The sequence below is a fragment of the Liolophura sinensis genome, chromosome 3, assembly GCF_032854445.1.
Source record: "Liolophura sinensis isolate JHLJ2023 chromosome 3, CUHK_Ljap_v2, whole genome shotgun sequence".
In the NCBI taxonomy this organism is placed as follows: domain Eukaryota; kingdom Metazoa; phylum Mollusca; class Polyplacophora; order Chitonida; family Chitonidae; genus Liolophura; species Liolophura sinensis.
Window position 1 is genome coordinate 5,693,208 of NC_088297.1, and position 22,943 is coordinate 5,716,150.

The 22,943-nt window shown below is 42.0% G+C and overlaps 1 protein-coding gene across 1 annotated transcript in view; it reads right to left on the reverse strand.

The window, feature by feature from the left end:
• Window positions 1-22,943, reverse strand: part of LOC135463839 (regulating synaptic membrane exocytosis protein 2-like) — a 92,997-nt gene that overhangs the window by 53,238 nt on the left and 16,816 nt on the right. The window contains 4 exon segments of the mRNA XM_064741285.1: window positions 3,467-4,230; window positions 14,502-14,555; window positions 19,311-19,439; window positions 19,442-19,526. Coding sequence (XP_064597355.1) covers window positions 3,467-4,230; window positions 14,502-14,555; window positions 19,311-19,439; window positions 19,442-19,526 — 1,032 coding nt within the window.

A 22,943-nucleotide genomic window follows, 5' to 3' on the forward strand; every position in this document is an offset into this window, starting at 1 on the left:
AGAGCTATAACTGAACTGTGTAGAGAAGTGAAAACATTATAGAGCTGCTTAGTCAGAGCTAAAATTGAACTGTGTAGAGCTGCTTAGTCAGAGCTAAAACTGAACTGTGTAGAGAAGTGAAAACATTATAGAGCTGCTTAGTCAGAGCTAAAATTGAACTGTGTAGAGCTGCTTAGTCAGAGCTAAAACTGAACTGTGTAGAGCTGCTAAGTCAGAGCTATAACTGAACTGTGTAGAGAAGTGAAAACATTATAGAGCTGCTTAGTCAGAGCTATAACTGAACTGTGTACAGCTGCTTAGTCAGAGCTATAACTGAACTGTGTACAGCTGCTTAGTCAGAGCTATAACTGAACTATGTACAGCTGCTTAGTCATAGCTAAAACTGAACTATGTAGAGAAGTGAAAACATTATAGAGCTGCTTAGTCAGAGCTATAACTGAACTGTGTACAGCTGCTTAGTCAGAGCTATAACTGAACTGTGTACAGCTGCTTAGTCAGAGCTATAACTGAACTGTGTACAGCTGCTTAGTCAGAGCTAAAACTGAACTATGTAGAGAAGTGAAAACATTATAGAGCTGCTTAGTCAGAGCTAAAATTGAACTGTGTAGAGCTGCTTAGTCAGAGCTAAAATTGAACTGTGTAGAGCTGCTTAGTCAGAGCTAAAATTGAACTGTGTACAGAAGTGAAAACATTATAGAACTGCTTAGTCAGAGTTAAAATTGAACTGTGTAGAGCTGCTTAGTCAGAGCTATAACTGAACTGTGTACAGCTGCTAAGTCAGAGCTAAAAGTGAACTGTGTACAGCTGCTTAGTCAGAGCTATAACTGAACTATGTAGAGAAGTGAAAACATTATAGAGCTGCTTAGTCAGAGCTAAAATTGAACTGTGTAGAGCTGCTTAGAGCTAAAACTGAACTGTGTAGAGAAGTGAAAACATTATAGAGCTGCTTAGTCAGAGCTAAAATTGAACTGTGTAGAGCTGCTTAGTCAGAGCTATAACTGAACTGTGTACAGCTGCTTAGTCAGAGCTAAAACTGAACTGTGTACAGCTGCTTAGTCAGAGCTAAAATTTAACTGTGTACAGCTGCTTAGTCAGAGCTAAAACTGAACTGTGTAGAGCTGCTTAGTCAGAGCTATAACTGAACTGTGTAGAGAAGTGAAAACATTATAGAGCTGCTTAGTCAGAGCTATAACTGAACTGTGTACAGCTGCTTAGTCAGAGCTATAACTGAACTGTGTACAGAAGTAAAAACATTATAGAGCTGCTTAGTCAGAGCTAAAACTGAACTGTGTAGAGCTGCTTAGTCAGAGCTAAAATTGAACTGTGTAGAGAAGTGAAAACATTATAGAGCTGCTTAGTCAGAGCTAAAATTGAACTGTGTAGAGCTGCTTAGTCAGAGCTAAAATTGAACTGTGCAGAGCTGCTTAGTCAGAACTAAAATTGAACTGTGTAGAGCTGCTTAGTCAGAACTAAAACTGAACTGTGTAGAGCTGCTTAGTCAGAACTAAAACTGAACTGTGTAGAGCTGCTTAGTCAGAGCTAAAATTGAACTGTGCAGAGCTGCTTAGTCAGAGCTAAAATTGAACTGTGCAGAGATGTGAAAACATTGTTCACCCACGTTAATGGCCATATACATGTGAATGTATCTAAACTTTCCAGAAACTTACCTGTACAAGAACTGAAAACATGTCTATTTCGTGAATATATCCACAAAAAAAAAATCATTTATCAACCCTAAAAATTCAACGTACCTACCCTAATTCTTCAACAATTTCAAGCACAAATATATTGCAAGTTTTTGGCACATTACACAAATGTTATCTGATACTGGTATAACTGCGCCGATCCCTGAACAATACACCTTAGTGTTGAAAAATGTAAGTTACTGGTTGAATCTGTCGAAGATTCGGGGAAAATAACTTAAATATGGTTATAGCATCAGTGAAAACCGGATTTTACACAAAAAAACAGATCACAAAGCATTAACTATCCCTCGGCCATACGTTGCAACATTTAAATCTTCATACCTGTTACCTGTTACGTACGTGTTTAATACAAGGTTATGAAAGAGATCTAATAAAAAATCTTAAAAAAAGTATGTCAAGTTCAATGAAAAACAATACTGTTTTTTTAGTTTGACCACATCTATAAAAAGTGCACACATTTTAAAAGTGCCCAAGTGGTATATGTACATGTCTGATGAAAACTGCTTAAAGAGATTAAGTGATTAAGAGGTACCGTGTTTACTAATCTGTCCCAAAATATTATTTAAATGACCAGGAAAATATTGGCCATTGAGAATCAAAAGGGTAGGAGTGCTTGGCGCATTTGTTTGGTAAACTTTCCTTTAAGCATTCACAAGACAGTGTTTGACAAAGAAATGGACAGACAGACAGTCATACATATTTTAAATCCAAAAATCCATGAATGCGCATGAATGGGGAGAACAGCATGACCTCCATGACCTCAAATACATTGACAGATATTGCTGACCTCATTTTCACAACTGCGTAACAACATCTGCACAGGTATATGTGTCACCAAGTGACATTGATTTTTGTCACCTGACAGGTGGGAATCAGGTCAAACTAAGACTTTCTTATTGACTGGTCGACATATTTGTACCAGGTAAAATCCACAGCTTCAGGGAATTTCAAACCATATGTGTCAGTCCTCAAATTCAAGTAGCGTCTTCAAAACAAGTTGTGTAAACTCCGGCAGAAGTATGTCGGCTCCAGTGGAAATGTGGTACTGACTGACTATCGTGCAATCATGTACTGCGACAATCCAGGTTTTCTGAAGGCTTCTGATCTGGAATTCAGGCTCAATATTACCGTATATTAAAAATGACCTTGTATTTGACCAATCAAAGGCAGAAGATCAATCTGGATTTTCGTAACTGTGGATGAGCTTCTGAAGAAACTAAGTCAGGAACACAAATTCACAAACCTGACAGAGTGTAAGAGTTACCAGGCGAGATCCTGAACATCCCACACACTACATGTACACTTAGGTTTGACACCCACACGTTGCCCTCTTTAATTTTGACTCAAATTGACCCTTTTTAGACAAAAATGGCGTAAATTAGCCAATTCAGCCTTTCCAAGAGCTCTCTGAATTGAGATTCACTCCCTGACATTCCACATCTACATGTACAGTATGTATAATGCCCCAGATAGACAATGTCACTAAGTGATAGGGCAAACACTTGCCTTTTATCACATAGCAGATGGAAATTTCTGAAATACATGTATGTCTTGGCCAATATTCAGCATGTTCAAATTAAACTAGATCTTATAACTCAACATTTTTATCTGCCATTTTGAATTTTTGTGAAAGAGCAAGATGTTTTGTCTCCAAGACAGATGAGTTTAACACTTTGGTACAGGTGGAGAAATTTTTGGACACGTAGGTAAAATGTGTTTTATTTTAACTTTTCAACCCTTTGCTAAAACACACTTCTTACCTCCTATCCCTAGAGGGTTCCCTCCTCCTTTCTCGCTTGTCCTCTCTGTCGCCATAGCGATCCACACCTGGCGACACCCCCTGCCGCCGCGCATGGCGTAGCTCCCTTTCCTCTGCGTAGCGATCCGCAGATTGCTCCCTGTAACGTGGATCCTGAGTAGCTGGGTCCGCGCCCTCCGCAGGTACCTCAGCATGCGGATCCTGCGATCGTCGGGAGCGGTGACGCTCGCGCTCCCCTCGACCTCGTTCATGTCCTTTGTCAAGGTCACTCACCGATCGACTCTGACCGTGTCGGTCGCCATGGTGACGCTCCCTGTCTCCATGGCGACCAGTGTCTGACACGTGACCACGGTCTCGTAGTTTGTCAGAGTCCCTATGACTATGTTGAGGCACTGATTTTTCCGCTAAAGTTCTATCTTTGCTATCGGCAGTTTTCACTGTGCCCTGCTCCGTCATGGAATACTGTCGCTTGAGTTCTCTCCCCTGAAGACTTCCGGTACGTGTCACCGCAGGTTTACCGTCAGGACGCACTTCAATGTTCTCTTTCTCTGAACCTTGGCTTCCATCACCGGGCTTCTTCTCCAACATTTTGGGGCGTTTTTCTGTCGGAGGGCTGATGTCAGTTTTGGTTGAAGCGGTCTCACATTCGGATGTTGTGTCGCCCACATCCAATGCAACGGGCTTGGCCATTCCGCCATGGTACCAGGCGCCTGTCTTCGCTAAAATCTCCTGCTTTTTCCGACACAGATTACACGCCCAGATTGTCTGGAAAATAAAAAAAACCTCAGGTCACAATTGCTTATCAACATTAAATTCTTTAAGTCCCGCCTACGACAACCATTGATTGACATTTATTTATATATATATATATATATATATCTGACTGCTTCTACGCTAAACTTAAGCAAAATGTTTTACTCCGTTGGTGCCTGTGTACATATACTTTAACACCTACTTTTCTACTGCTGGATGACTGACAAGATAATAGACGAAAATAAAATATCACGTCAGAAACAACAATAGAGCTGTGTCTACCCCCTCCCCTCCCCTCCCAAAAAATCCAGCTTATTGTTCCTTAGTGGTGCTTTGCTTAGTTAATTAAAGTTAGCTCTGCAAAACTGGAGCCAGATCAGTTTGCCGTGTACAGTATATACTCAAGAGAAGATATATCAGTCCCATAATGCTACATCTGCACTGTATACCATATACCGAAAAACTCTGAAACACAATACATACATGTTCAGGTGAAATCTCTACATACTGTATTTTGGAACACATATGTAAATATACACTTTCAGAGCTCATAAAGGGCTTTAAAATAATACCTGTACAACCTGTCATACAGAAACCATGTTTGTTTGACAATTGCAAGAACATATTCAGAAAAAAAAAAACCACAGAAAAAAAAAACAGAAAAACCATCAGGACCATCTCCAAAGAAAATTGCCATAAAATAAACATTCAAATTCAAACCACAAATATCTGTGGAAATCACATTTACTGATGGGTTTAAATTTAATCTATCAATGAAAAATCCACCACCACATACACCTGATGATAGCTGATCTAACCCACAATTCAAGGCAATGATCAAACCAAACTACATGGTCTTCTTTCATTCTGTGCCTTTTTCATACTTCTGGGGAAAGTAACACACATTTTGACTGAGTTACAAAGTACATGTAGTCTCAATCAAACAAACCCAGTGGTTGTAACACCTTACTGATTCCATGTGGACTGTGCATTTTGGTGTGACCACAGCAAAGATTGAGGTACAAAAAGTACTTCAGCTGGGATTGAACCCCCAACTGGTATGTCTTATCAGCTGAAAGACAAGCACGTAATCCACACTCCCACAAGCATCAGCTCAACCACACTTGGTCACAGCCCACTCCCACAAGCATCAGCTCAACCACACTTGGTCACAGCCCACTCCCACAAGCATCAGCTCAACCACACTTGGTCACAGCCCACTCCCACAAGCATCAGCTCAACCACACTTGGTCACAGCCCACTCCCACAAGCATCAGCTCAACCACACTTGGTCACAGCCCACTCCCACAAGCATCAGCTCAACCACATTTGGTTCACAGCCCACTCCCACAAGCATCAGCTCAACCACACTTGGTCACAGCCCACTCCCACAAGCATCAGCTCAACCACACTTGGTCACAGCCCACTCCCACAAGCATCAGCTCAACCACACTTGGTCACAGCCCACTCCCACAAGCATCAGCTCAACCACACTTGGTCACAGCCCACTCCCACAAGCATCAGCTCAACCACACTTGGTCACAGCCCACTCTCACAAGCATCAGCTCAACCACACTTGGTCACAGCCCACTCCCACAAGCATCAGCTCAACCACACTTGGTCACAGCCCACTCTCACAAGCATCAGCTCAACCACACTTGGTCACAGCCCACTCCCACAAGCATCAGCTCAACCACACTTGGTCACAGCCCACTCCCACAAGCACCAGCTCAACCACACTTGGTCACAGCCCACTCCCACAAGCATCAGCTCAACCACACTTGGTCACAGCCCACTACCAGAAGCATCAGCTCAACCACACTTGGTCACAGCCCACTCCCACAAGCATCGTCTCAACCACACTTGGTCACAGCTCACTAACACAAGCATCAGCTCAACCACACTTGGTCACAGCCCACTCCCACAATCATCAGCTCAACCACACTTGGTCACAGCCCACTAACAGAAGCATCAGCTCAACCACACTTGGTCACAGCCCACTCCCACAAGCATCAGCTCAACCACACTTGGTCACAGCCCACTCCCACAAGCATCAGCTCAACCACACTTGGTCACAGCCCACTCCCACAAGCATCAGCTCAACCACACTTGGTCACAGCCCACTCCCAGAAGCATCAGCTCAACCACACTTGGTCACAGCCCACTCCCACAAGCATCAGCTCAACCACACTTGGTCACAGCCCACTAACAGAAGCATTCAAAGTGTAACAGCAAGAGCTTGCATGTCAAGTTCACCAATAAAAAAAAACATGCTCTCAAATGAAAGTATGGGTACAATCATCGTAAAACACAGAGAATGAGACACTTCCCCCTCATAACAGCTGTAGTCCGTGGACAGATCTAACCGCCATGGCGTGCTGAATAAATTCTGTTGTATGAAGTTTCTTAGCTAGTGACAGCTCGTGACTTACATAAAGTAGGAGCACACAAAGTTTGATGCCAGATTTTTCAATCTACAACGCAAAATCAAGGGTTTTTCACTGACTAATTACATGCTATGAGCAAAAGAATTTACAATACCAAGGTTTTCTTACTTGAAACTTTTGAACCCCTTTGTGCATAATGAAACTTGTTAAACGCCTTCCTGCTTGTATCAAGACGTTCCAAAGCTGTGAACTGATTTTTATTTTCCTTTATTATGCCACAATTATTGGTGTAAGCGTACTCATAAACCATACATGAAGTACACACGCACTACGTTACAGAAGAAAATTATGCGTTCTACTGTCCCTTGGACCTTCTGTGTAGCTCATCCTCGAGTTTCCCATTGGAGGGATACATTTGAGACTTCGCTATGCTGAATCGCGTGTTGCGATAAAGAATGTTACAGTGTGGGACAGGTGCATAACAGACTTTATACGTGGCCCGTGCCTTCAATTTCTGAATTTTACAATTTCATAGGGTAGTATTCCACCTAAACGCTTTTTCACAAGAAAGGAGGCCAAAATTAAATTTCCATAATACTGCAGTACCTCATTAAATAAATGTATAAATATACTCCATGTTTTTACCCAGTAACCGCTATTTGTAGACCTAAAATGTAGACATATCTACATTTTACATGCCAGAAAAAAATTTTACATACATTAAAATTTTACATTTTAATGTAGACATATCTACATTTTACATGCCAGATACAATGCATCAAATGCAAGAAATAGTAGGTGATGAACAAAGTTGAATTGGTCAGTTTGGTCATGCATATTCATGAGTATAACAGTCTATGTACTTGTATAGTCACCAACTGTTGTCCAAAAAATGGATGCTGAAAATGTAACATTTTTTTTTTAAAAGAGTAGATGTTGACGCTGAATTACTAAAATATACGGTCCATGACCAAAAATTTCACCCATGACTTAAGTGCACATTTTGTATGATACCGAGAGTTCTAGTGATCTTAGGTATTTGGAGCTTCATTTGTAAAACTAGTCGGCTAGATGATATATCCACCTGGAAAAAGTTTGAGCATGAAAATTTATAGTTTACATGATTTATTTCCTTCTAAAAATGCGCTTTTCAGGATGAAATTTAGGTCATTTCCCAGTACCATAAACGCTGGCACCGGTTAACAGAATTTTATATACACTGATCATTTACAATCCTGTATCCAATTTCTTCTGTCTCAGCTTCATAGGATTGCATCGTGTATCAAAACAATGATGCTGACCTCAAATAGAGCCAAGGTCATCACACAATAGAGCCAAGGTCATCACACAAGAGAGCCAAGGTCATCACACAATAGAGTCAAGGTCATCACAAAGATGACTTCATATCAGGCCAATATTGATAACTTCAGACACAAACATGATTATTTGTGGGACATTTTATCCACTTCATATTGTTTCAACCCGATTCCTCAACCTTTTCACATATGAAAGAGCAACTTTCAGTAAAATTTAAGTATAATCTTAATTTGAATTTTGGAGACAAAACTACATTGGTTGGATTCATAACAGTATCAGTGCCTTCACCGAGAAACGTCGCTCACAGAATACATGGGAATTGTGACCCATTTATTTGTTTATTTGTTATCTTCAGAATATGCTTGAATAAAAATCTTACAAATCTGCAAAAAGGCTGAATAAGAGTAATGACATAAATGGAATGTAATATTTCTCACACCTTTAAATGGAATGTAATATTTCTCACACCTTTAAATGGAATGTAATATTTCTCACACCTTTAAATGGAATGTAATATTTCTCACACCTTTAAACCATTTTCCATGACGATAAGTTTTGTTGAGATCATCGCTCCGAAGAGCTCAAAATATCAAACATTATTCCTGCATTTCCGTTCACATTATTTGAACACCCCAAATTGTACCAGGGCCCTCCATGGCTCAGTTGGTTAGCGCGCTAGTGCAGTGTAATGACCCAGGAGCCTCTCACCAATGCGGTTGCTGTGAGTTCAAGTCCAGCTCAGGCTGGCTTCCTCTCCGGCCGTATGTGGGAGGGTCAGCCAGCATAATGCTGGCCGCCGTCGTATAAGTGAAATATTCTTGAGTACGGCATAAAACACCAATCAAATAAATAAATAAATCAAATAAAATAAAATGGTATCTGTACTGCAAGTATAGGGAATGGATTTCATGCTAACTTCGTGCTTTATAATGATCTTAATCCGAAAATACAAAATTTTCTGAATGTATAAATATCACCAGCCAATGCAAGCTTGACATACCGGGTGCACGTGTTTTTTTTCCCTGACTGGGTGAGCGAGTGACTGATTAGAGTCAAGTGCCGCATGGACATATATTGGTTTAGTCACACACTTTCTGCATGTTAATGGCGAGTACGCAGGAATTAAGACGGCTACCTTGGCTATTAGACAACGGTGCCTGCAGCATTGCCCTCCTCCCTTAAGCTAACCGTAAATCACCTCAAATTTTACCCCCTTTGCCGAAGTTGCACATTTTGCCCCTTTCTGAAATTTCCATGGATCTAAGAAAGGTGTTTTGACGGTAGGATGATTTCCTACTAGCAAAAAAGTTCAGTACCAGAGGTAATATTTTATGGTATTTTGCCTCTGAAACTGCACTTTGTGAGGGAGGGATAATTTTAGGTGATTTACCGTAACTGTTAGAGTGCAGTTACACTGGCTGCTGCTGCCTGACACTCGCATATCGAATGAGCTTACAAGCACAGCCAGCCGTACTGAGGCAAGCAGCCAGAAATCCATACACGCAGTCCCCAATGATGTGAGTATGCTGATATAACAGGAGACTCTGACCGGAGTACGTATACTGCAGTATGTACAGCTCAATTCAGCCATTGCTCTACACATACTATGATCCTGATGGTGCAGATCTGTCGACCACGCGAGCAGATTGCATCCTCACATCTATCAGGATAGAATATGCATGAAATAATGCAGGCGTCTCACCGGGCGAGCCGCGAGAGAAAGGCCGTGAAACACGGGTACTCCACACATTTCCCTTCCTCGACGCTGAAGCGCGCTATCTCGCCCCACATCTTAAATCACTCCCATCAGTTCACTCCTCACTTTACCGGCCAAGTCCAATAACTCAAGTAAGGGATTGCATGTCATTAACACTAATTATCAGTGATTACTGACCCTGAATATCAGCCATTCACCTAGTAATTACCAATACAGCTTCCCACCCCAGGACGGTATTTTTCTCTCCAGAGTCTAGAGCAAACCTCCACAAAGACTGCTGAGGAGGTATAAATTAGGGCCCGGCCACTTCTCTTTTGACCCCCCCGGGCATAGTTTTAACCAGCACAGGGTCTGGACTAGAGAAAGTAGGGCCACTGTAGGCATGCTTTCTGTCAAATATATCCCCATAACATGTCTAAGAATCTCACATTATACAGACAGGAAAGAAATTTCTTATGTATCTGTTACAAGAATTTGGGGGGTTTTATGATTTTCAAATTTTTTTTCTTATTATTATTATTTGTCATCTGTATATAAAAAAAAAAAATGTTGTACTTTTGATTCTTGCCAAATTTTTATGCTGTTTTCAATTTATAACTCATTTGTACAATGGCTATCACAATGGTAGAGGAAATCGAAATGCCAAAAGGAATGCAGGAAGATCACGAAACTTTGACAAGCCAATGATCTGACAGTAAGACAGTGTCACATAAATACGAGCACAGGGTAAATTAACCTGGTTAAATGAAAGTACTTCTACTTTTGATTGATGCCAAAATATGCGACAGAATCTACTGGTGACATAAATATTCGTCTGTTTAGTCTTTATGCTAACTGAAACAATTAATGAGAGAACTAACAGTATCTCCAATTCCAGAGTGAGTGAGTGAGTGCTGAGGGTTTAACGCCGTACTTAACAATTTATCAGTCATTATGACTGTCCTTAGAGTGCCTGTACGCGTAATTTGCCTGCTTGTTAGAGAACAGGTTTCCATCGCTCTTCTATCTAGTGCTGCTTCACTGAGTCGACTTACCAAAGGCAAGTAAGCCACCCCACCCAGGACGTTATACTAACACGGGTCAATCAGTTGTTGCGCTATCCCCTTCATGCTGAACACCAAGCAAGGAAGCTACAACTTCCTCTTTTAAGGTCTTAGGTTTGAATCGACCCAAACCAGCGGTGTGGGTCTCTCCGATTCTAGAAAATAGTGCAATTTTTCAACCTTTTCGCATGTTTGCAAGGTGTTTATTTCACCATATTCTCAGGGCATGATAATATTGTACTTTCTGTCGAGCCCTGAAATAGCCCAACACAACCAAAGCAGTTTTGTCTCCAAAATGAAATGAAAAAGGTGCACATATTGCACCAAAAGTTGCTCTTTTATACGTGAAATGGTCGAGGATTTAGGGTAAGCAGTTTTCCAGTTGTCACTGGGGCAAGTTTTCCAGTTGTCACTGGAGCAAGTTTTCCAGTTGTCACTGGGGCAAGTTTTCCAGTTGTCACTGGGGCAAGTTACATCTCCCTGCAAAATGATGTCACTGATTTTGTGGCGTAATAGGGTTACTGGTCTGTCTTTTTAACAAACACGGCACAACTCATGTTCTTCTCAATTTCTTCATCATTTTCACATGCCTAAGAGCAGGTTTTAATGCAGTAACTTATTTAACCATGTGATTATGGCGTCGCTGTTTTGTCTTAAAACGCATCCTAAGACTTTTACCTGTGTGTAAAAGCTAAATTAAAAAAAAAAAAAAAAAAAAAAAAAAAAAAAAAAAAAAAAAAGACCCTTAAAAGACGATCATGTGAAAGCCCACTGAATTTCTTATCAATTGTAATTCTTTCAACATAAACCCTTAACTTTACAAGCGCCCATACATAAACTCAAACATCATCTGAAATATAAAGAGACTTCCCGACCAGGCACAAACACCAAAGCAGACACAACTTCCCACACCTCTACACTGTATTTGAATATCTTTCCCTCTCTCACTATATCTTACCCAAACCTTGGCTTTAAACAATAAAGCTACACCAATTTAAATTTTTGTTTTTTAAAGTTTTTTTTTTTCAAAGTCAGAGGAGGGTATAGAAATAAAACTGAAAATCATCTAATTTGTGGGAAATGTGGACTGTCCCTGCAACTGTACCTGTTAAAGACATATTTCTGCGATCGGAAACCCGTGAAAAAACAGAAATCATGTTAAACATTAAGACTGGACAAAATAAAAATGGGGATTTTTCAGATTCATTCTATTTTTTATTTTTTAGTGCTGCCTTGTCTGTAAAACACAAAACAAAATTGGTACAGACTAACTGCGAGTTCAAACTCAGATAACATGTAGCCAGATCACATGTAGCCCGATCACATGTAGCCAGATGTAGCCAGACCCACATGTAGCCAGATCCACATGTAGCCAGATCACATGTAGCCAGATCCACATGTAGCCAGATAACATGTAGCCAGATCCACATGTAGCCAGATCACATGTAGCCAGATCCACATGTAGCCAGATCACATGTAGCCAGATTCGGCCTAACAACGTGAACAGAATATAAACAATGGGAAGAGAATGATTTAAATTCTCTGATCATCACAAAACTAGTGTACATAGATCTTACCCATGGCTTGCCAGGTTCCTAGTAAGGCAGCAGGAAAGGAAAAATAACGCATTTATTAATTTGTCTGTTCAAAAACATGTTCACGATTAAATAAAAAATACTCATACATGCATACATTTGTTGAGTAAGCCAGGACTCGAGACACCGTTGCCAAAAATCACTCTCATTCTCACTGGTGAAGGGCAATAACTCCTGCACTTTTATACGAGATGAGTATTAAAATAAATCAATGTACATGTATGTTCATGGACTTGATGCAAGATCTTGATAAAATATACTGATTTGAAGCAACCACTTCACAGCACACTTTCAAAAATTACAAGCATGCTAAATTTCTGGGTTTATATAATAAACGAGAGAGGAGTGATGTCCCTTTGTATCATGCACACTTGTAGACTTCACTCTGTTGTCAGGAGCTAGGTGTGTGATTCGCGTTTCACGCAAGATCTGTAATACTGGAGCATCCACTGTAAACGGCAATGGTGCACCTTAATGACTGTCAGTTTAATACCTCTAAACTAATCTTGCAGAATCACAGAGCCATACTGTTACATTTTTACCATCTTTACAACATTTTAAATACACCAAAAGCAATGGGGTGTCCAAAATATCATAAAAGAGTTCTGACTGGGTTTTTGTTTTCATACATGAGCTTGATTATCATTTACAAATGACTTTAAAGTTTGTCTAATCACGCTCATTTTTCCTGAATCTGAGACTTCTGATAATCCAAAAAAGATGTTTTGAGGATTGTTTGGAAAGTATATGATACCCTAATGGACCAATATAAGTTTCACCACCAAATGTCATATTTTATGACATTTTATTTGCTTGTAAGAAAAGCAGCATTTTGTAGGCAAAAAGTTTGGGTCATTTACTGTGCACGTAAGAAAAGCAAAAAGCTGTTTGAGTGAAGGGACGCTTACAATTACGCTACAAACACAGATGCAGCCAATCAGTTGACAACATTCATCGTTACTGTTATGTGATTGGTCCAGATGGGCTGGCAGTACCTGTGTTTCCGCATAATCATAAGTGCCCTAGATTATGCTGCAGAGAGCTAATCAGAGATTACTCCTGTGTGTCAAATATGTACAATGTCCATGTATGCATTATTGTTGTATTCCAAACTTTTTTACTGTTCTGTTACACAAAGTCGAGACAGTATGAGCTTTTGCGAGACTACCTGAAAACAACATATTGATGAAAATTTAAAAACAAACTGAATAACAAATGCATTCCCCTGTATGTTCTCTTGAGGACAACATAAAGTCACTTGTACAGGCATCCCTAGAGCATGCACATACATAGACTTCACAAATTCACAACAACATCCACATTTATAACAATTTGGGGGGGGGGGAGGGGGCAGGGCACATTTTAATGTTCAACAGTGATTCAACTACACATACTGTATGTATAATACTGGGTGAATACATCCACATGATAAAAAAAAAAAAAACGAATGTTCAAATCTTACTTAATCTACAACAGACACACAGAAAGATCACAAAACGGTCATAACAGAATGATTCAATGAGCTCAATTTAAACAAAAAAACAAACAAACCCCCAAAACACCTATGGGTCCAAAAAGCTTTTGGATTCAATGTAAGCATCAAATAAAATTTGATTCAATCAGTTCATTCAAATCTGTGCACATATACAAGTCAACTACACGTACACGAAGTTAAAATACTTCAAGTTACAGCTTTATTTTCATCCTTTCATATGACTTCAGCACCTGTGCCCCTACCTTCTTTCCACCTGTCCATCATTAGGCAAATGAATGTAAAACCAATCCATCAATAAAAGGAGTTCACTTATTTTTATCAAATGTGTATTGAGGTTTACTGCAATACACTGCCACAAACATCACCTCATGTACCTGGTATCAACATTAAAACACACGAACACCACCTTTTGTAACAACATTAAAACACACGAACACCACATTTTGTAACAACCTGGATTTCACAAACCAACAAAGTGATTAAAGAAAGATATGCTACATCTACAGATGCAACTGAAAGTGTTGGAAACTGAAAGTGAAAGAGAACCAACTTCAACAACTACATCTGAGGAAACTAAAGTTCATCACACACACATGGGCTATGAATCTGTAATGATGGATAGTATTCAAGTGCACGCACAACGTCTTACCAAAACGGGGAAATGAAACTGAAAGTGAACAAACTACAACAACACTGTCTGTGGGCACTACAACCAGTCACATGACTTACGGGTGGAGTAGCACCAGGTGGAGGGGCTGGGAAGGGGCGAGTGTCCTTGGTCGGCTAAAGACGCAGAAAGTGAGAAAACACACATTTTACATTTATTAGCATCATAAAAATCAGAGCAAAGAAAAAATCCTGTAGATCTTTCAGATAATATATTGGAAAGAAAGAAAGGATATGATAAAAACATGCAGCACTGAATGTCTCTACCAAGGCCAGCTGTCTACAAAACATATCATCTCAAGGTCAAATATCATATCCAGGTCAAAATATCATTTCAGGGTAAATATCTCATTTCAAGGTCAAATAATCTTTTCAAGGTCTTTATGAAGACCCAAGTCACCAAGAATTTAATCAAAGGGTGCCATGGGCAGCCAAAGATAAAACTGGTGTAGGTCAGACCAAAGTTAAATTCTGATGTGAACAAGTACACGTGTATGTGTACACATGGGTATAATACGTGTACACAAGGGTATATGTGTACACATGGGTATAATACGTGTACACAAGGGTATACGTGTACACATGGGTATAATATGTGTACACAAGGGTATATGTGTACACAGGGGTATACGTTACTTAGAGTGTTTTATGAGTGTTTCCATTGTGTACTACATCAACCCCAAGTTTCATTACCACCTGGAACAAAGCATGCTCATCAAGCCTTATTCCTGTGAAATTACATCGAATTACTGCTTCTTGCCCACGTGGCATGTTCCTGGTACTTTAGTGTTTTTGCATCATATTACCACATAATTTATTTGTGTGAATACCTATTGAACGGTAGAATCAGCTTGTACATGTATATCTGTACCTCTGATCAGAGCAGAGCGAGAACAGCTACTGTATGCAGAAAACTGCAGACGTTTTATTGTTTAATCTTATCCCTGTCTTCCACACCTGTCCTCATACTGGTCCTCCACACCTGTCCTCATACTGGTCCTCCACACCTGTCCTCATACTAATCCTCCACACCTGTCCTCATCCTGGTCCTCCACACCTGTCCTCATACTGATCCTCCACACCTGTCCTCATACTGATCCCCCACACCTGTCCTCACACCTGTCCTCCACACCTGTCCTCATACTGATCCTCCACACCTGTCCTCATACTGGTCCTCGACACCTGTCCTCATACTGGTCCTCCACACCTGTCCTCATACTGGTCCTCCACACCTGTCCTCATACTGATCCTCCACACCTGTCCTCATACTGGTCCTCCACACCTGTCCTCATCCTGGTCCTCCACACCTGTCCTCATACTGATCCTCCACACCTGTCCTCATACTGGTCCTCCACACCTGTCCTCATCCTGGTCCTCCACACCTGTCCTCATACTGATCCTCCACACCTGTCCTTTCACTGATCCTCCACACCTGTCCTCATACTGGTCCTCCACACCTGTCCTCATCCTGGTCCTCCACACCTGTCCTTTCACTGATCCTCCACACCTGTCCTCATACTGATCCTCCACACCTGTCCTCACACCTGTCCTCCACACCTGTCCTCATCCTTGTCCTCCACACTTGTCCTCATACTGGTCCTCCACACCTGTCCTCATACTGATCCTCCACACCTGTCCTCATACTGATCCTCAACACCTGTCCTCATACCTGTCCTCATACTGATCCTCAACACCTGTCCTCTACACCTGTCCTCCACACCTGTCCTCATACTAATCCTCCACACCTGTCCTCATCCTTGTCCTCCACACCTGTCCTCATACTGATCCTCAACACCTGTCCTCCACACCTGTCCTCTACACCTGTCCTCAAACCTGTCCTCTACACCTGTCCTCATACCTGTCCTCACATCTGTCCTCCGCACCAGAAAATCCAACTTTTTACCCATATATGTGGATCTACATGTGATGTGTACAAGCATTTCCAGCTGAATTTAAGCATGATAAACGCATGGAAGTGGAGCCAATGGACTCCACCAACCACCACTAGTAGTACAGTGTATGTGTATTACAGTGAATGTGTATAGTCACTTGAGCAACAGATACCAGACAAAATGCTTTTCCATGTCAGACACAGGGTACACAAAGAGAAAAGCCTCTAACACTTGTATTTCAGACCATAAACAGAGTGCCCTGCCTATACAGATCTACTTGTGCACTGTACACTGTACACAGAGCATAGGTAATTACTGTACATCAGTATTAGCCATGAGACTGGTGATTAGTTGATAAAAATCCGGTCAACCTAGGCCACTCTAACTAACGTGTACGTTTGCAGGACGCAGTTCTCCACGGAGATGCCTAGGCCACTCTAAGTAACGTGTACGTTTGCAGGACGCAGTTCTCCACTGAGATGCCTAGGCCACTCTAAGTAACGTGTACGTTTGCAGGACGCAGTTCTCCGCTGAGAGCCTAGGCCACTCTAAGTAATGTGTACGTTTACAGGACGCAGTTCTCCACTGAGATGCCTAGGTCACTCTAGATAACGTGTACGTTTGCAGGACACAGTTCTCCACGGCGATGCCTAGGCCACTCTAACTAACATGTATGTTTGCAGGACGCAGTTCTCCGCTGAGATGCCTAGGCCACTCTAAGTAACATGTACGTTTGCAGGATGCAGTTCTCCATGGAGATGCCTAGATCACTCTAACTAACGTGTACGTTTGCAGGACGCAGTTCTCTGCTGAGGCGCCTAGGCCACTCTAGGTAACATGTACGTTTGCAGGACGCAGTTCTCCACGGAGATGCATAGGCCACTCTATGTAACGTGTACGTTTGCAGGATGCAGTTCTCCACGGAGATGCATAGGCCATTCTATGTAACGTGTACGTTTGCAGGACGCAGTTCTCCACGGAGATGCCTAGGCCACTCTAAGTAACGTGTTCGTTTGCAGGACGCAGTTCTCCACAGAGATGCCTAGGCCACTCTAAGTAACGTGTACGTTTGCAGGAAGCAGTTTTCTGCTGAGACGCCTAGGCCACTCTAACGTGTACGTTTGCAGGACGCAGTTCTCCGCGGAGATGCATAGGTCACTCTAGGTAACGTGTATGTTTGCAGGACACAGTTCTCCACGGAGATGCATAGGCCACTCTAAGTAACGTGTACGTTTGCAGGACGCAGTTCTCCACGGAGATGCCTAGGCCACTCGAAGTAACGTGTACGTTTGCAGGACGCAGTTCTCCACGGAGATGCATAGGCCACTCTAAGTAACGTGTACGTTTGCATGACGCAGTTCTCCACGGAGATGCCTAGGCCACTCTAAGTAACGTGTACGTTTGCAGGACGCAGTTCTCCACGGAGATGCCTAGGCCACTCTAAGTAACGTGTACGTTTGCAGGACGCAGTTCTCCACTGAGATGCCTAGGCCACTCTAAGTAACGTGTACGTTTGCAGGACGCAGTTCTCCACGGAGATGCCTAGGCCACTCTAAGTAACGTGTACGATTGCAGGACGCAGTTCCCCACAGAGATGCCTAGGCCACTCTAAGTAACGTGTACGTTTGCAGGACGCAGTTCTCCACGGAGATGCCTAGGCCACTCTAAGTAACGTGTACGTTTGCAGGACGCAGTTCTCCACGGAGATGCCTAGGTCACTCTAGGTAACGTGTACGTTTGCAGGACGCAGTTCTCCACGGAGATGCCTAGGCCACTCTAAGTAACGTGTACGTTTGCAGGATGCAGTTCTCCACGGAGATGCCTAGGTCACTCTAACTAGCGTGTACGTTTGCAGGATGCAGTTCTCCACCGAGACACCTCCACACACTGTAACATACACATGTCTATTGGTATCACTGATTAATGGTTCAGCCATCATCCATCATGGATGACTGCTCAACCATGATATAACCACGAGCGATCACTTGTCCAGCCATCTTGTACATGTACGGTATCACTGATTAATGGTTCAGCCATCACTCATCATGGATGACTGGTCAACCATGACATAACCAAGAGGGATCACTTGTTCAGCCATCACATACATGTACGGTATCACTGGTTAATGGTTCAGCCATCATCCATCATGGATGACTGCTCAACCATGATATAACCACGAGGGATCACTTGTTCAGCCATCACATACATGTACGGTATCACTGATTAATGGTTCAGCCATCACCCATCATGGATGACTGCTCAACCATGATATAACCACGAGGGATCACTTGTTCAGCCATCATGAAACATGGATTAATGGCTCAGTCATCACGTTACCCTTTCAGCCACATGTACATGTACACGTATCATGAGTTGAAGGTTTAGTGAAGATTTACCACTGTTTAACAGTTGAGTGATTAGGCACCATACCATACAGCCATCATGGCTTGTTTATGCTATCCTCTCCCTGCATTTGGCCATCAGTCACACAGAAGGTCAACATCCCACATGTACTTGCAGGATTTGATAAGGACGCAGGTGTACATGCAAATGACCAGTCTCCATCAAGTTAGCTTTGTATCATGTGTAATGTACAGTATCAAACATGTTACACCTGTGTAGTCTACAAAACCTCAATACACTAAGCCTGCCTGTTCAGGGCATGATCCAGGCTCATTCTGGACCCCATACACTATATATAGTTTGGGAGTTAGACATATAGGCGCCCAAAATGAGAATGACAGTCATAAATCTTTAATATATCCAAAATAATTAGTTTCTTTGCACGCGGTTGTTCTTGAAAGGCATCACAAGGTTATTAACAGGTATGCAACAATACTGTCTCCATCACTGATGAGAAATTTAACTGTTCCAAACCAAAGTGAACACTGAATGAGTGCTCAATCACTTAGATCCTAGATCACACCCTGTTAATCAAAGTAAGGCTACCTGAACCAAACCTTTGGCCCTCATCTCTCACCTTGTTGCCACGTAATGAGATACGACCTCCACAGCGGGCACAAGATCGCAACAAGCAGTAATTGCACTTATGTCCCACACCGTCAGCAAACTTGGTTTTGCAGCAGATCTCACATACGGCTCCAGAGTCCCAGAGTCCGTCGTTGTTAGCTTCTTCGTCTCCTCCCCAAGTTTTTTCACCGACTGTTGATAGTTGTCGAATTCATCTTGCATTTGCCTGAAAATAAAAAAGAAAAAAAAAATATATATATATATATATATATATATATATATAATATACATTTATTACATTTATCTGATCAATGGTTCCTGGAGAGTATGACACTTGATATGTAACACAGCGTTTAGTTTTAAGGACGCAGGAAACCAGAGAGAAACCAGTGGAAACCACAGCACCCTGCCAGGCTTTCCAGGTACATAACAAAGGTCAAAATATCATTTTACCTGCGAACTTCATAAAGAGATCCATTCATTGGCCTTAAATAAGCTCCAAACAAGGGCTATATTGTTAATTTCCTTTAAATCCATATCTTTTTCATAACACAGAAAAACAAAGATGAAAGAAATTCCATACAAATGACCCTATCTTTTCTGAGGACGCCAAAGAAAGAATTTGGTTTGGCCAATATAAAACTAATTCAGCTCCAGGCTGTGTTGTTCATTCCTGCTTTTGAGATGATGATCTGTGGACAATCTGGTAACGTAGTACTTCAGTATTACATGACATCATGGTCAATACAGCTTGGACCTGCAACTCCTGTGAACCGCAGTGAAGGTGGGCTTTTACTGATGTGTATCCACACACACTGTTACTGAAGATTCCTGTCTACAGCACAATTCATCTATTTATCATTTTATTTGATTGGTGTTTTATGCCATACTCAAGAATATCTCATTCATACGACAGCAGCCAGCATAATGGAAACTAAGCAGAGAACGGGGGGAAACTCACAAGTATTTGCAGGTTGCTGGCAGACCTTCCCACGTACAAACAAAGAGGAAGGCAGCTACTCATAGAGGCCACAATGGTGGCAACCTCACAGGTCAGTGTGCTGCGCTAGCATGCTAACCTCTAGGCCACGGTAGCCACCCTCACAAGCAATCTTTTTCCCTATTGTGCGAAGACAAGCTGGCTTTGATTTTTAGGGAAGAGAAGTAATAATTTTTTCTCCCAAAACATTGATTCTTCTTGGAAACAAAAAAATGTCAAATGTGCTGGTAACATGTGCATAAATGAAATTGAACCAAGATTTTTTGGCTTGAGTCTAACTGCAAAGATTTCTTCTTGGAACACGTTGGTGTTTTAATCCTAAATACCACATCCAAAGGGCAAGACTACCATTTCACCCACACACATTTCTAAGTGTCATCTTCTGCATGTCAAAGTCGATGCCGTTCTACGACATTACTCTAAATCCCATCTTCTAAGAAAACCTTTAAATCCGACATGGTTTTGAAAATGTGTCCAAAAAAAGTGATTTACCCGAGTGCCATTACCAAAATGTCAAAGAGAAGTGGTGCTAAAAGTACAATGACACATAACTCACAATTAGAGAGCCACAAGCACGTGTAGATATCAAGGTCAAGAGGTCATGATTCACCCTATTACCATGTGCTCCAATACCCACAATGCCTTACAGTGCCACCTAAATGTAACCACAGTCTTACCTGTTGCTATGGGTACGCTCTTTGGCAGCTTGCCTAGCTCTGATGAACAGAACAAACAAGAATGGGCCCGTGAACATCAAGCGCAATGGGATAACGTGACAATTACCGGGTTGTGGATCAAAACCATGATAGGGTAAATATGTAAATAGATGAAAGTAATTTATATCTGTGAATCACCCAGCTATTTGTACACATACAGGACATGGAGCCTGACTTCCAGACTGTACATGGACATTTTGTCGAGTTTGAATTATCAAACGCATGTATCAAAAAAAAAACAAAAAAAAAAACCTCCAAATGAAGGCAGCACACATCGTTTTCTTTTGTAACGATGCAGTGCATGTGTACTTCATAGGTGACTGATGAGCACACATGCACCGATAATTGTGACGTAATAAAGGAAAGAACAAATGAGTTCACAGCTTTGGACCATTTTCCGAGTCCCCCATTGTAATGGCACATTGTAGGCAATTACAGCTTACAAGGAATATCCAAAGACGCATACTAAATATCTACTCTAAACTTGATACATACAAAAGATTCAGAAGCCATATTGGTGCCAAACTGCTATACCAACCTAGATCGCCAACAATCGATTGGTCTGTCCCTGACATGACAAACCCTCTGCATGTGGAGCTTGGAGGAGGGGTGGAGATTGGAAATGGGGTGGAGATTGGAGGAGGGCTGGAGAGATTGGAAGAGGGGTGGAGATTGGAAATGGGGTGGAGATTGGAGGAGGGCTGGAGAGACTGGAAGAGGGGTGGAGATTGGAAATGGGGTGGAGATTGGAAGAGGGCTGGAGAGATTGGAAGAGGGGTGGAGATTGGAAGTGTGGTGGAGATTGGAAATGGGGTGGAGATTGGAAGTGTGGTGGAGATTGGAAGAGGGGTGGAGATTGGAAGTGTGGTGGAGATTGGAAATGGGGTGGAGATTGGAAGAGGGTGGAGATTGGAAGTGGGGTGGAGAATGGAAGTAGGGTGGAGATTGGAAGAGGGGTGGAGATTGGAAATGGGGGTGGAGATTGGAAAAGGGGTGGAGATTGGAAATGGGGTGGAGATTGGAAGAGGGGTGGAGATTGGAAATGGAGTGGAGATTGGAAATGGAGTGGAGATTGGAAGTGTGGTGGAGATTGGAAATGGGGTGGAGATTGGAAATGGAGTGGAGATTGGAAATGGGGTGGAGATTGGAAATGGGGCGGAGATTGGAAAAGGGGTGGAGATTAAAAGTGTGGTGGAGATTGGAAATGGAGTGAAGATTGGAAATGGAGTGGACATTGGAAGTGTGGTGGAGATTGGAAATGGAGTGGAGATTGGAAATGGGGTGGAGATTGAAGCGTGGTGGAGATTGGAAGCGTGGTGGAGATTGGAAATGGGGTGGAGACTGGAAGAGGGGTGGAGATTGGAAATGGGGTGGAGATTGGAAGAGGGGTGGAGATTGGAAATGGTGTGGAGATTGGAAGAGGGGTGGAGATTGGAAATGGGGTGGAGATTAGAAGAGGGGTGGAGACTGGAAGTGGGGTGTAGACTGGAAATGGGGTGGAGATTAGAAGAGGGGTGGAGACAGGAAGTGGGGTGTAGATTGGAAGTGGGGTGGCGATTGGAAGAGGGGTGAATGCTACAGACATATATAAGTCAAGCCTTCAAGCATATATGTGAGTTTAAGTCCAGTTCATGCTGGCTTCCTTCCTCGTAGGAAGATCTGTCAGCAACCTGCGGATGGTTATGGCCAGTTTATTCCCACCATAATGCTGGCTGCCATTGTATAAGTGAAATATTCTTGAGTATGCCATAGAACCAATCAAATAAATAATAAATTAATGCATATGAAAATGAAGTACAACTCCATGTATACATGGTGCGAATAACCAACCAAATAAGAGGTCGCATTCACCAATAATATCACATAAACTTAGCAATGCTACCTGCACAAGACGTGAATACAAAACTTCAACTCAACCCATAAAGTA